The following is a 15,336-nucleotide window of genomic DNA, read 5'->3' as shown; positions in this document are numbered from 1 at the left end:
TAATAACTTTGAGTAGATTATTTCCATTCAGTGTGGGTCTTAATTAAATCACTGGAGCGCTATAAGCGCTCAGACAGAAGGAGCTAAGTGCTGCAGCCCAGAAAGACATTTTGGAGATGGCCATTGACAGTAGAGTTATGCTAGTCCAGAGTTTGCCTGGGAGAAACTAAGAGAACACCCCCAGACACCTAGAGAGAAACATCCTGGGAGAAAGCCTTTTTGAAAGCAGAACCCCGGAGCAGATGCCAGCCACGTGCCTGTGCCTTCCCAGACGACAGAGGTTTCCAGACACCATCAGTGTTCTTCAGTGAAGGTACCCATGTTGATGCCTTTGTTTGGACACTTTTATGACCTTAGGACTGTACCTTTGTAACCTAATAAACCCCCTTCATAAAAGCCAATCCATTTCTGGTATTTTGCCTAATGGCAGCATTAGCAAACCAGAACAGAAGGTATTAATTTAAATGACCTCTGTGCCAGCTTGGATTTACTGTGTCCCCCAGAAAAGCCATGTTCTTTAAGGCAATCTTACGGGGGCACTTATTAGTCTTGATTAGTCTTGAAACACAACCCGGGAGCACAGGATGAGCAGATGCCGTCCCAGCTGACAAGGTGTTCCAGATGCCAGCAGCTGTTCTTCAGTGAAGGTATTCTCTTTTTGATGCCTTAGTTTGGACACTTTTCTGGCCTCAGAACTGAAAATTTGTAACCTAACAAATCCCCTTTACAAAAGCCAATCCATTTCTGGTAGTTTGCATAACATCAGCTTTAGCAAACCAGAACAACCTCCAATCACGAATTGAGTCCATTCCTTACACTATGACAGCAGCCTTCGGTTTTATTTGTTTACTTTTGATCAGGCAATAGTTTCTGATTTGGGCAATCAACGTAGTCCAGAAAAAGATGTGCCAGATCACGTTGGGTGGAACCTGTTAGGCTTTTTATACATGGGACAGTTTAAGGTTAGCTTCAATATTTCTAGGTTAGTCAGCCCTTGGTCTGTGCTTGATCAACTCAGGCAAAGGTCAGGGGTGGGGGGACAGGGAGTGTGAACACACTGTGTCTAAGAACAGACTAGACAAACCAATCACAGTGGAAATAAATATCAGCTTTATTAACACTCAAAGTGCCATTCGTTAATATTCATTCCAAAATCCAGAAGGTTACTTAGAGTAAGACTTTGCACCACAGTCTTTCAAAAAATGAACATGTAAGAAAAAGCAATTTTCACTGTGCTAATTATTGCAGGCCTTCATGCACAATAAACCTAAATAAAGATGTGTGCCAACAATATACAAATTTCCATATAAACAAAGTCACTGATCAACAACAAAATATAAACATGGTTTCTTTTACATTAGATTTAAAAACAAAAACGAAAACAAAAGGTATTTACCAGCAAGGAAAAAACAAGTACACAGAAATTATAAAACTCAGAAAATTTATACATTTTTACAAGCATAATTTTGCATGAACAACACAAAATCAAAATGTGCATGAAATGTGGTACAAACCACACCATATCTGGGCTTCTGGCAGGCTTTTCTCATCATACTGGCTCCTTTTAACATAAGCTTAGTAACATTCAACAGTGGACTGTATTCCTAGCACAAGTAATTTTTACGTGGTACCGCATATTAAAAAAAAGGTTTTCTTTAAGTACAATAACATATTCAGATTGGAAATCTTATTTCCAAATCTTTTTCTGCCAGTTACCTTAAAACACACAAATACAGTATAAAGACACAACAATGTACATTTGGACATTTCTAAACCAATTTATAGTCATTCAATTACAGAGAATCACAATATGCCAATGTATTGTTTTGTAAACCCAGTCTGACCATGCCCAGTAAGAGAAAAACTATAAAGTTGGAATTTGGGGGAGGGAAGTAGGGGTAGAATAAAGGAAATATTTTAAAACAACAGTAGGACAGGCCAACAGCAACTGGAGATAAAAAAAATTTTGACATCTCTTCAAGACAATTTATTTTCTCACATTTTCACAGCTCCAAGAATTCAAAGGCTGTTTTAGTGGACAATGTGTTTTTGCTATGCTTAAAATCCACTTTATTCTCTTAATTTGCATTTTACAGAATTCTCAAAAGAGAATTCAATGCCTTTTCTTGTAAGAATGTTTTGAGATCTAAGTACAATTTGTGTCCAATTCTGGAAATACAAATACATTTCAAATGGTTAAAAACAAAATTAAAAAAATACTTTTGATCAGCCAGCTGAAAATATATTCATATAGTAAATAATCTCTCCAAAAGCTTTTATATATATTTAATTATTCTAACTAAATAGTACCTTTATAAAACAAGTTCATAAAAATGTAGAAATGAAACAAAAATAAGAAATTACTGGGTTATATACATGTACCTACAGACAGAAAAAGACGACTCCACTCAAACACACATCCCGATACACAGTTATAAGCAAACTGTAAAATGAGCAATGGACTTTAGAACACATTATACATTTAGAAAGTAAGATTGAACTCCTGAGTTCTTCAACAAAGATAGAACCAGAGCAAAGGAGACTTTGTGAAAGCAAGACGGTCCACTGACTTCAGGAACAGCAGTGAGGTTACTGAGGGCGATGTCTTGATAGGAGTTAAAATACAGACACAGACAGTAGTTCAACGCACACATTCTTGACGCTCATACACTCAACAATTATTGGTCAAAGTAGTAAATCAGTGTACAAATTAAACAGTTTCAAAAATGTGCAAAAAAGTCAACCTTGATAGGAAAAAAAACACTTCTGTACATAATTATAAATTGCCCAGCATTCAACTGAGTTGAAAACATTTACAGAGAGAAACCAATAGATTGAAATAGAGAATTTAATGACTACATTTAAAAATGTACATTAGATCAAAGGGTAAGTTTACAAATTCATAATCATAGTTTTGCAATGATGAAAAGTTTATTCTTAAATTTATCCTTTAATTTTATTTACAATGATATCTGAATTAAAAGAACCATGTGAAATGTAAGAGATGTCAGACATTAAAAGTATTTTTGGTATTAACTCTTTTATAGTATTTCAGAACACAGGGTAGCAAATTTTTAAAACAACAGCAATAGAAAAAATGTTGTAAACCTTTTACTTAAGATTGTGTTAAAAAAAAGATCATTTGTTTTTAAAGTATTCTTATCCTTAGACACTGTACTTTCCATTGAAGAGGTTACACTGCAAGGGTTTGGCCGCTTTCTTTTGCCCACAAGCCTTTCCCACTCAATGTCTCCTTCCTTTCTCCACTGATCCTCGTCTTATTCCAGGTGGAAAGAAAGTCTTTGGAAAAATCAGAATATGTTGAATCCATTTTGGAGTCTAAGTATCTAATAGAGTCTAAGATGTAATTTTGTTACCTTTCTCTCTCTCCTCCTTCCAAGTAATGCTAATGCTAAAATCATTACTAGTTATGTATACTTGGCAAAAATAAGTTCTAAAAAAATATAAATACGTGAACACAAAAGTGCTTTTCAGTATAGTTGCAAACTTTACTGTTCTCAAGGGACTCCAAAATCCTTATCTGGGGACAAATTCTGCACGTATACTGCAGAGCAGACTCTTTCTTAACTTCCAAAATGTCTATGGCACAAAGCAGATGCCAGTCCATAGCCTACTCTTCTTCACAGCTTTCTTGAAACACCCCTCAAGACAGATACAAATTCTTAAATGTTAAGACACTAGGAAAACAATGTGCCACCAACCCGAGGCATCACATGTAAATGAATATGAACGTGCACCTATGGTCAAGGGATTTTAGTAAGATTGGCACATGTCAAGTTCATAAGTCTGCATGGTTCCTTAACAGCTGAAGTAAATTCTGTATGTCTAAATGCAAACACTGAGCACCTGTCCTCTTCCTTGAATGATAGATTGACACACAAACAAATTCTACTGGTACCTGCATTATCATTCTTATCCCATTGGCTTACAGGTGGGCAGAAGTAACAGTGCTAATCATTTTGGCTGTGTGAACAGGGAATAGAAAAGCTTTGGTTTAAAGTGATTCTGCTAACACAGATTGTGAATACAAACAAGAAGTCGGCAGTAGAGGGAATTATAGTACTCACTATTAAATGCATTTGCTATTATTAAAAAAAATACCATAGTACTATCAATTAAAATGTACAATTATGAAAACAATGAAAAAATTTATGACACTGTTTGCAGACCACAGACAAGACTGATTCTTTTGTCTAGTATAACTATAACTTGTCCCTCAAATCTGAAACACAACCTCGACTGCTCTCACGAACCCCGAGATTTGCTGAGAGCTCTGAAAACGGTATGTGGAGAGATGGCTGGCCCCTGGCTTCCCGTCTAGATTGTGGAAAAAAGAAGACGAAGCAACGCTAAAGACAACTACCAAGTAGGAACGGTGACTTCACACACACCTTCCCTAGCCAACCAACACGAGGTATACGAGAATTTCCATTTGAATACTTGGTAAGCTAAGGAAGCTTATTTTGATAATGTCTGGCAGAATTTCTATACCAAAGAATTCATTAAGAGCTATGTAATATCAATTACTTTCTATTTAAGAATTACATACAAGTTCATTATTCTACAGACATGTACACATACAAATTCCATTTTAATCTACTTTTAGCAACCAAGTGTTTGGCAATTTACAATAAATACCTTTATGAAACAGTCATTTGTACTAGCTACGTGTGGGAAATGTGCTGGCTTTCCTACCTGAAGATGACTACACTGATCCGCCATCAACAGGACACACACTTTTAAGTTCTTCCAAGAACAGGGGACTGATAGACTCTTTCCTTCCTTCCTTCCCACCCTGTCCCAACTCCAAAGACACACACACACACACACATCACAGAAAAGTAAGCAACCACTATCAGTCAAAATCTAGCTAAAAAGTAAGGATTTGAATTCACTATCCCTGGATTTCTTGTTCATTGCCCTAAGTCTTGTGACTTCACATTTGTAAACCATTTAAATGACCGCTTTAGGGCAGAAACCACAATCCTAGCTCTGCTGTGAGACTCATAACTGAACCATCATATACAAAGCACTTAGCTGGTGCTAACAGAATTGAAAACCAAGTAATCAACCTGGAAAACAATTTCCTATGTCTCTTTAGAACTAGAATACCCTTTTCTATGCTTAGCCTAGGAATTCCCAGTTAGGGAGACTGCAGTGTGTCCATCACAGATGCTAATTTTCTCTCCTAACTGATATATACATTTTTTTAAAAAGGAGGTAGGAAAGGTAGGAGGAAGAAGCAGGCATTAAGGGCCAATACACAGTCTAAGGCCCAGTGAACTCTTGAAGCCTAATGGCTTTGGAAAAACCTTCCTTTTGGTGGGTAACTTGAATTATTGTTGATATAAAATAAAACTAAGGCATACAGAGCAAAAAGGCACTACCAAAAATTACAATTAAATTGCTTTTCATTAACAATTAGCCAATCTTAATTTTTTTTTAAAAAAGTGAACATTACATTTGTAACAAAGACCAAATTTAATGAGAAAACAATTTGGTCTCAAGAAATTGTCCTGATCTTAACAAAAATAACACAGTTGGCAGTGTTCAATTTCTATCAAATGTTTGGGTGTTTTAACAATTTAGACAAAAAAAAATTTTCCCTTTAAAAGAAATAGCTGAATAAAGTCATGTTATAAATGCTCCCATCACCGAAAAGTGAGCAGAGGCTGAGTATTTTAAGAGGAGTCCTGAGAGGCTGCCTCATCTATGGGGGTCCCTCTGATTTTGAGTCTATCACTTTTGTTAAAGACATTTCCATTTATAAAAGCCAATGATTACCCAAATTGCTTTTCCTCTCATTTCATAAAAACAGTCATGAACTTTTAAAACATCAGGGCTGAACTTTCAGGGTCAAAATAAGTAACCGTTTGCCTGTGTTTCCTCCTAGACCGAGACCTCCTTAAGGATAAAAGTTAATTCAGTACCTGACACAATAAGCAACAATTATTGAATAAGCAAATAAAAAAGATTCACCCTATTTTTTTTTTAATGGAAAGACTCCTATACTTGATTGACACTAGATGATTTAATATCAAGTTATTGGTTCCTAGACCCCAAATGAAACAGAACTCTGCTATGAGCCAAGGAGTCTGCTTCTGGCAAACATCTTGGCATCTGCATCCAAGCTTGGTCATGCCTCTAAATTATCCAGATTTGATTTTATTTTCTTAGTGTGATATTACATATCTTATTAAAACAACTCTATAAATAAATCTCAGAAACAGTACACACCAGACCTGACACATGTAAGAGCAGGAGTAGCAGAAAGCTACTCTAATGAAATAATTTCACTTTTATGCAGTTTCTATTGAAAACAGGTTAAAGGCTTTCTCAAGTGAAAGCCAGCTCAATTTACTGTGAAATCAAAGGATGGCCATTAACATTTTGATCCCTTATACACGTCATGTAAGGTTGACTGTGCCTTTTAAAACTTTCTAAGGCATTAGTTGTTAAACATTTTTAAAGTTAGAAACAAATTTTGTTAATGAGGAACCATGCTGAAAGATTTCAGGGCAGTTACACTGAAATTTTCAATGTCATATACTTTTAAGCACATTTTCAAATAATTAGCAACCCATCAAAATTTCCATTAGTCGTTACCATATTTTCCAACCCTTTTATTTGAAACAATTTGTTCGCGATGTAAAAGATCTTACATTTAGTCCAAGCCTAAATCATGCCACTTTGAATATCTGAAGGTCTCAGCAGAAAGGTATTTCCTGAAAAGCACATGAGACTGCAGGTGAATCTTCTCCAGCACCAGAAAGTCTGCCATTGTCAGAGCAGGACACGTTTTAAAGGCACAATGTCAGCAGTCTGGCCATTTTCCAGCCTCAGCAAAGGACAATTACAGTATAGAAGAATCAGTTGTGCATTTAAAAAAACAAAATACATTTAAAGTCATCTGAAAAAGCTTAGATTTCATTTGTTGATCCACATCATTAGAAAGAAGGAAAAAAATGGAGTGTTACATTTAACACCCGTGATAAAGGTGTTTCCTTTCAAAGTTTTCTTTTTTTAATTTACTTTTGGTCTTCCACACCCCACATTCCCACCTTCAAGTCTGTTTGTTCTAGTAGTTTTTATATATATTAACTTTTATTGTGGTTTTTGGTAGCTTCACAACTTGTCTGAAATGAAGACAAATCACATTTTATATAACTCTATGTACTGAGTCTATTTTTAAATTTTTACATAAAGAACATGATCTTCCCAAAGCTATAATGTTTTATTCTTATAAAGCAAAGGTCTTCTGCAGCAGTGTTAAAGTAGTAGTTTCTTTGCAGATGCCTCTATTTTCTATAGGACATAGAGAAGCAAAAGAAGACTGAGAAAAGCAAACAGTTTTGCTTTGGGTTTCACAACCTCCCAGATTTCTCTCTAAAATAAAGCATTTATCTGATACTCTGCACTGCTGGTTACCCTGACAGACCAAAAACAAGCCAAAGGGAATCAGGACAATAGACAATGAAACACAGGGTAAGGACATTGGCCTCCACACCACGAATCTACTCAAGGAGGAGAGATGCCCTTACTGATCAAAGACAGAGAAATTATAATCGAGCCACAAACTTGGGATTTATGTAGTTTCTAGCACAAGGTTTGGCAACTGATTTACCAAGGGGCGAGGGGGAGGCACTACTTGTTCTTCCTGGCAAGCTGCTCCCTTTGAGTACAAGGGTATGGATGGGAGAAGTTTGACAACTAACTTGTGCTTTGACTTCTTCTCAAACTAGCTAGCAAAATTTCAAATATTCCTATGGGAATGCCAGATAGGACCTTGATTCAGTGAAATAAGATCCACCTAATCAGAAAGAAAGTATTTTAAAAGTCCCTAAAAGAGCCTACCTATTGGCAGAAATAAGAATAGCTGAGCCCCTTATGAATCCCACCAAGTCATCACATTTAGGGACTAGAGGAAGACTATTATTTTTCTAGACCTTTAAAAAGAAAGTATTTAGAACTTGATTTAAAATACAGGAAAACAAAAACAAAAACAAACAGAACTGCAAGTGGCCAAATTATTATCATTCATGTATCTCAGTAGCACAGCTCTGTTAGATAGTGGGATGTTTCCCAACTGTCTGCTTCTGTTTAATATCCTTGCTCTTAATGGCTACATTATAAGCTAGAAATATGTGGCAGTGTTTTAAACCTTCATGTTAAGTAGTTAATATTTTCTTCTGATATGCTTTTTTTTCCCCACAATTGTAAACTGATATTTGAAGAAAGACTATGCAGGTGGCTGAATTCAAAGGGTCAGTGCTCAATTTCGTTTTGTTTCTAAAATGGAAGAATTACTCATTTGGGTGCCATATGCAGCTGGTAAGGAAGAGACTGCTATTTGTAGAGATCATTCACCCTGGACAAAGTAGTGCTATCTGCTCTTATAAAATCCTCATTTTGAATTACATCACTTTTTTGCAAGCCACCACCCTCCCACCCCCCACCCCCCCGCGGATGTCTGTTTTCAATTTATAACTGCAACTGGTCTTTACTTCAGGGTTTATTTGGGACCAGATAATTCTTGGTTGGGGGGTGGGCCAGGGCTCTATCCTTGGGCCTTACAGTTGGTTTAGCAGCATCCCTGGCCTCTACTCACTGGATGCCAGTAGCATCTCCCAAGTCGTGACAACCACAAATGTTTCCAGGCTTTGCCAAATGGGAAGCAAAACTCCCCACCCCATCCTACACTGGGAATCACTGTTTTACATGACACTGCTTTTTGAGGTAATTTCTTCTGTGGTCCCAGAATAAGGGTTCCATTTCATGACACCAGCTTTAAAGCATGGATTATCTGGGCTAAACTCTCATTTCCTAGAGAATGTTACCTATGGGGATCAGGAGCCAGAAATAAGAGGAGAGTACACATGATTTTGATTATTTCTCTTTTCCCTTCATTTAAAACAATAACAGTTCTCTCTTTCATTATTTCTGTTGCCTGGCAAATGTGGTCTCTTCTACTGCTCACAACACTTAATGAGAACAATCTCCTTTCATATCTTATTTTGGATTTGCTCTATTGACTCCCCATATCTGCTTTAAAATAAAATTGTTTGGTGTTTTTAAACAGAAAGATATCTCTCAAAATTACAGATTCCAGTAAAATGGATCTATTATAGTGTATTTGCTTATTATAATGGTTAGGATTAACAAATAAACATACCTCTTAAGAGATCTGTGTTTTCTATCAAGATTCCTACTGAGCAAAAAGCTTGGTAGACAGAGGTTAAGAATGAAGAACACAGACATAAGATGGAATCTATATTCTTTGAGTACCTACCCTAAACTCATGTTTAGGGCTCAACCCCCAAAATGAGGATCTATTTTAAATACTATCACTAAAAACTACAAATTGTACATCATTTTCTTCTCCTTATTTTCCATTTCTCCCTCGTAATCACAAATAAGTCAGTGACAATGGGAAAGACTACAATCTTTAGGTATTTCAAATAATATTTTTTTGACTATAAAGAGTTACTATGTACTAAAGTGCTTTACCTCTCTGAACCACATCAGTACATTATAAAAATTTAAAAAAAAAAAAAAAAGGGGGGGTTTCAAGTTCTTGTAAGGGAAAAAAAAAGACTAAATATAAAAAATTTAGGATACTATTATTATTAAACAAATTTAACCAAGAATCAAGAGAAATACTTTCCCTCTTGTCTTTTTTTCTCCCCCATCTCTCTTTTTTTTATAAAAAAGAAAAGTGCAGTCAGAGAGAAGGTGAATGAATAGATGGGTGCTGGGTAGAGGCACAGGATAGGTTACTGGCTGCTAGTGATAATGCACAAACATGTGCCTTAAGAGTTCATCAGCTGATGGTCTCAGTTTGGCCTCTACAAAAATCCGTTTGAGAAAATCTCGAGTATAGTCTGAGGCATGAGGTGGCAGCTTTGGGTTTGTTGGCTGAGTGGCTATTTTAAAGATGGCAGCCATCGCTTCAAATTCTGCCCAAGGAGGCTTTTCAGTCAGCATTTCTACCACAGTACAGCCTACACTCCTAAAAAGAAATAAAATATATTATACAAACAATAACATCATAAAAGATAGCTAGTTAGTTATAAAATGAGAAATAGGAGTGAAGTGCACTATAGAATCACAACCTTTTAGTGGAACTAAACTTGAAATCAAATTGCATTTACTCTAATAGTGTCATTATATAGAACTATAATTTAAACATAACAATTAAGGAAAATAAACCACACTTTAATGACTGACCATCACTTAACACAAATGGTTAGGCAAAGAACATTACTTATTTTAGGATTTTTGTTTTATATACTTTTCTCACCTGACTTTCAATACATCTTTTTGTTTTTATCTTACAGAGAATATAAGCACTAGAAATTTTTTCTTTGCTTCAAATGCCTAAAATGAATATCCAAATCTTTACTGCTTGGAAACAGGAAATGGCTATTTTATGTTTCAACTTAAGTTATTAGGCAATTAAGGATAATATGAATTATTGTTAGAGACTAACAATATTAATTACTTTTAAAGCTCTTCAGGGAAATAGAATGAACACAGCTTTCTATTGCCAAGGCTTGCTTAAGATGAAATCCTTCCTAAAGAATAGAAGACAGGTGCCAGGACTCTAAGTAGACAATATATGCACCTCAATGAGGCATGACTTAAAACATATTAATCCTTGTAATTCTGACATCTTATTTCAAAAGCGCAAAAGACAATGTGAGTTTGACAAAGTAATTTCCATCATGGGTGGAAGAAGCAGGTTGTTTTCAGGCAAACCTAGCATCAAAACCTACCAGATATCTGCTTTTCTTCCGTAGCCTTCCCCACTAATTACTTCAGGGCTCATCCAATATGGTGTGCCTGTGACAGACTTCATTCCTGTCCCTGAAAGACAGATGGTCTGAAGACGTTTGCTGGCCCCAAAATCTCCTAGTTTGACGTTACCTGTTGAATCTCGTAGAATATTTGCGCCTGCCAATAAGAAAGATCTTCATTTCATTATTTTTATCTACAGTCTGAAACACACTCTAAAAGAGTAATGGCAGAGAATCATTTGGCAGACTTCAATCTGTCTCCAGAATTCGGCTGCTGTCCAGCTTCCAAGCTGCCTAGTGCCTGGATGTGGTCAGAGGACAGTAAGGTCTGCTGCATCGGCACTGAGTGGGCTTCAGGATCTAAGACAGTTCTCCCAGGAAAAGGACTCGGGCAGCTGGGAGATGAGGATTCAAAGAAGAGAAAGGAAAAGGGCTACGAAATTTCCCTGAGAAGCCAGCTACTCCTCAGGAAGCTCCTGAGGGACCCTCATAACCAAAAACTTCTAGCACTTTTTTCTCCTGCTGTTTTTATCCTACATGACTGAAAATATTAGTTACCTTACAATTTAAAGTTTTTCTTAATATTGGATTTTGCTTTATATTAACTTGACTTCTCAATTTCTATCTATATTTTAAATGCCTTCCAACCAAGCTGTAAGCTTTTAAATTTTATTTATTTATAAGTAAACTTTGTATTTTTGTAAGAGTCGTGGATTTACAGAATTACTGCACAGACAGTATAGTTTCCAGATACCCCACACCATTTTCCCTATTATTAAATCTTACATTAATAATTACGTTTGTCCTGAAAAATGAACCAATATTGACACGTTATTATTAACTAATGTCCCATGCTTTTTTCAGATTTCAATTTCCCCCTAATGTCGTTTTTCTGATCCAGGATCCCATACTACATTTAATTGTCTGTCTCCTTAGGTTCTCTTGGCTGTGTCAATTTCTCAGACTTTCCTTGTTTTTGATGATTTTGACCTTGTTTTTTGAGGACTGCCATAGAATGTCCCTCAACTGTAATTGTTCTGATATTTTTCTTTTTTTTAATTCATTTTTATTGAGATATATTCACATACCATGCAGTCATACAAAGCGTACATTCAATTTTCACAGTATCATTAAATACTTGTGCATTCATCACCAAAATTAATTTTTGAACATTTTCATTACCACACACCCTAAAATAATAAGAATAAAAATTAAAGTGAAAAAGAACAATTAAAGTAAAAAAGAACACTTTTTTTTCTGCCCTCATTTTTCTACTCATTCATCCATACACTGGACAAAGATGAGGGTCGTCCATATGGCTTTCCCAATCACATTGTCACCCCTCATAAGCTACATTTTTGTACAATCATTTACAAGATTCATGGGTTCTGGGTTGTAGTTTGATAGTTTCAGGTATTTACTGTTAGCTATTCCAATTCATTAGAAGCTAAAAAGGGTTGTCTATATTGTGCATAAGAGTGCCCACCAGAGTGACCTCTCGGCTCCTTTTGGAATCTCTCAGCCACTGAAACTTCATTTCCTTCCACATCCCCCTTTTGTTCAAGAAGATGTTCTCCATCCCATGATGCCAGGTCTAGATTCCTCCCTGGGAGTCATATTCCATGTTGCCAGGGTGATTCATTCCCCTGGATGTCAGATCCCAAGTAGGGGGGAGGGCAGTGATTTCATCTGCCAAGTTGGCTTAGCTAGAGAGAGAGGGCCACATCTGAGCAACAAAGAGGCATTCGGGAGGAGACACTTACGCACAATTACGGGCAGGCCTAGCTTCTCCTTTGAAGCAACAGTCTTGCCAAGGGCAAGTCCCGTGGTAGAAGACTCAGCCTATCAAACCTCTGATATTTTTCTTATGGTGTGGACCGGGTTATGGGTTTCTGGAGAAAGACCAGAGGTGAAGTGCCCTTCTCATCCCAGCAAGAGTACCAGCCATCAATGTGACATCACTGTTGGTCTTGACCTTGACCACACAGATGGAGGTAGTATTTGTCAAGCTTCCCACTGTAAAGTTAAGTCTTTCTCCCTCCTCCCACACTCTACTCTTTGGAGAAGACTCACTGCGCACAGTCTACGCTTAAGGAGTGGGGAGTTATGCTGTACCTCCTTAATGGAGGAGAATCTATATAAATTATTTTGCGTTCTTCTACATGGGAGATTTGTCTCTTTTCTCTCATTTATTTACTTATTCAATCCATTTATATTTATTGGTATGTACCCATGGATATATATTTTATAATTTCAGTTACAATCCAATAATACTTCATTTATTTTATTGCTGAAGATATCCAGTTTTAGTCTTTGGAAGCTCTTCCCACTGATTCCTACATCCCTTTGCCATACCTCCATCATTGTGTTCTTGTTTGTTTCCATGTTTTGGGCTTTGTTCTGTTTTGTTTTTTGAGTACTTGCTTACTTTCTGGATCCAGGCTCCTCTTGTCTCTCTCCTGCCAGAGTTCTAGAAATCAGCCACTTCTCCAAGGAGAATGGTATTAGAAACCAAGATCTGAGCAGTAGGTTCATTTACTATTTAGTCTCCATCCTCCCCCTTATTTATCATTTTCCAATTCTTTTTTTTTTTTTGGCTGAGATTATAAGTCTGGTGTCATATAAATTATCTCTCTTCTCATTTTTCAATTTTTCTGTGAACCACCTGTTTTAAAACAAACTATTTTATTAACTTACCTAATTTTAACATTTAACTTCATTTCTTAAAGTCTTCTGTAAGCCTAATTATATTCTAAATTGTAAAAAAACACAATTCCTCATGTGTTCTCATATCATTTTTTATAAATGTCCCCTAAGAAGGAGAGTAAACAGTGGAGAAAGCCTACATTATTCCCAGAGAGGAGGAGACTCTCCGCACCACCTGGCCAGAAGCTCCTGTACTTGCCTTTCTCTTCTCCCTGCCAGTTCTCCAACCTAGGGCAGGGTGCTCCTTCATGGCTCTCTCCATGGGAGCCCCCGGAATCCGCTCTCCCTGTGCCACGAGCCTAAGGGGGCCACTGTATAAGTGCTCTTTCTAAAACAGTGCTCCTTCATTTAACATCTGCTACCATCCTACCTTTGCAACACTGAAAGAGGGACAGACTCTATCAAAAACGCCACTGTCTCTAAAATGCATATCCAGTTACTGGCTGTGAGCTCAGAAGGAGCAGTGCTGAGCAGGTGGCAGTCGGGAGCACTTTCTCTGGGGAGGACTCACCAATGCGGGTGTCTCAGTGCCATGTGTGGGAGAGGCTAGTGGGAAAAGGGGGCGGCCAGGTTCCTGGTACTAATGGCTTTTAGTTTTTTAAAACCTATTTTGGATATGTTAAAAGTAAAGTTTCAAAGGAGATTTCTCAGACGTGCCAGTGATCCCTAGACAATTCTGCCCTGACCATACGGCCCGACACCCATCCCTATATTATTCTGAAACAAATCCAAAACATCAAGAGTAATAAGTATTTTCATGCAAATCTTTAAAAGATAAGGACTCTACTCTCTGAAGGGGAAGTTGAGGCAGGCTAGAATAGGGACCCAAGAGGGGAGAGAGGATACCTTGAAGGAGCCCTTGAGCAAGGAGGGCTAATCAAGGTCAGGAGTGCATGTCCTGCACAGACACCTTGCCTGGGGTCTACCCACCAGGCAAAACACCCTGCAGCAGCCACCCCACCCAAATGCACTATCTACCACCAGGCACCGCCCTGGAGAGAAGGAAGGCAGGAGAAAGGGCCCCTGAACAAGGAGGGAGGAGGGGGAGTAAATAAAGCAATAAGCAGACTGCCCTACTGTGTGAGGACTCTCACCCCTCTTTTCTAGCCAGAGCCCCTGCATGTCCTTCTCTCCATGAATATTCAATAAACTTTCTACCTGCTTACTCTAAAAAAACAAAACTAAACAAAACAAAAAAACAAAAAGGACTCAGCACACCTAACAATAGTTTCTTATTATTATCAGTCAGTATTCACATTTTTTTAGGTTTTTTTTAAAAATCCATACAATGAGACCAGGGGCAAGATGGCGGCATAGAGAGGAGTGGAAGCTAAGCAGTCCCCCTGGAACAACTACAAAAAACCAGAAACAACTAGTAAATAATCCAGAATAACTGCGGGGGGACAAACGAGACCATCCACTCATCATACACCAACCGGAATTGGGAGGAATGCCCGAGAACACAGCATAAAATCTGAAACCATGCCTAGACAACAGAAAATTACAACCTACACTAAGAAAAACAAAGTTATGGCCCAGTCAAAGGAACAAACGGACACTTCAACTGAGATACAGGAATTTAAACAACTAATGCTAAATCAATTCAAAAAGTTTAGAGAAGATATTGCAAAAGAGATAGAGGCTGTAAAGGAAGCACTGGACATGTATACGGTAGAAATCAAAAGTTCAAAAAACCTACTGGTAGAATCTATGGAAATGAAAGGCACAACACAAGAGATGAAAGACACAATGGAAACATACAACAGCAGATCTCAAGAGGCAGAAGAAAACACTCAGGAACTGGAGAACAAAA

General features: G+C 37.3%; 1 protein-coding gene across 1 annotated transcript in view; it reads right to left on the bottom strand.

Moving 5' to 3' along the window:
• Nucleotides 1-1,087: 1,087 nt before the first annotated feature.
• Nucleotides 1,088-15,336, bottom strand: part of MAP3K2 (mitogen-activated protein kinase kinase kinase 2) — a 167,425-nt gene continuing 153,176 nt past the window's right edge. The window contains exons 16-17 of the mRNA XM_037850347.1: nucleotides 10,797-10,974; nucleotides 1,088-10,030 (exon numbers count right to left, since the gene is read on the bottom strand). Of these exons, the coding sequence (XP_037706275.1) occupies nucleotides 9,805-10,030; nucleotides 10,797-10,974 (404 nt within the window). The 3' untranslated portion in view covers nucleotides 1,088-9,804. The remainder of the gene's footprint in view (nucleotides 10,031-10,796; nucleotides 10,975-15,336) is intronic.

The sequence above is a fragment of the Choloepus didactylus genome, chromosome 9 (assembly GCF_015220235.1).
Source record: "Choloepus didactylus isolate mChoDid1 chromosome 9, mChoDid1.pri, whole genome shotgun sequence".
Classification (NCBI taxonomy): Eukaryota; Metazoa; Chordata; class Mammalia; order Pilosa; family Megalonychidae; genus Choloepus; species Choloepus didactylus.
Note: the sequence above shows the minus strand (reverse complement) of the source record. Positions and strands in the feature narration are given on the sequence as shown.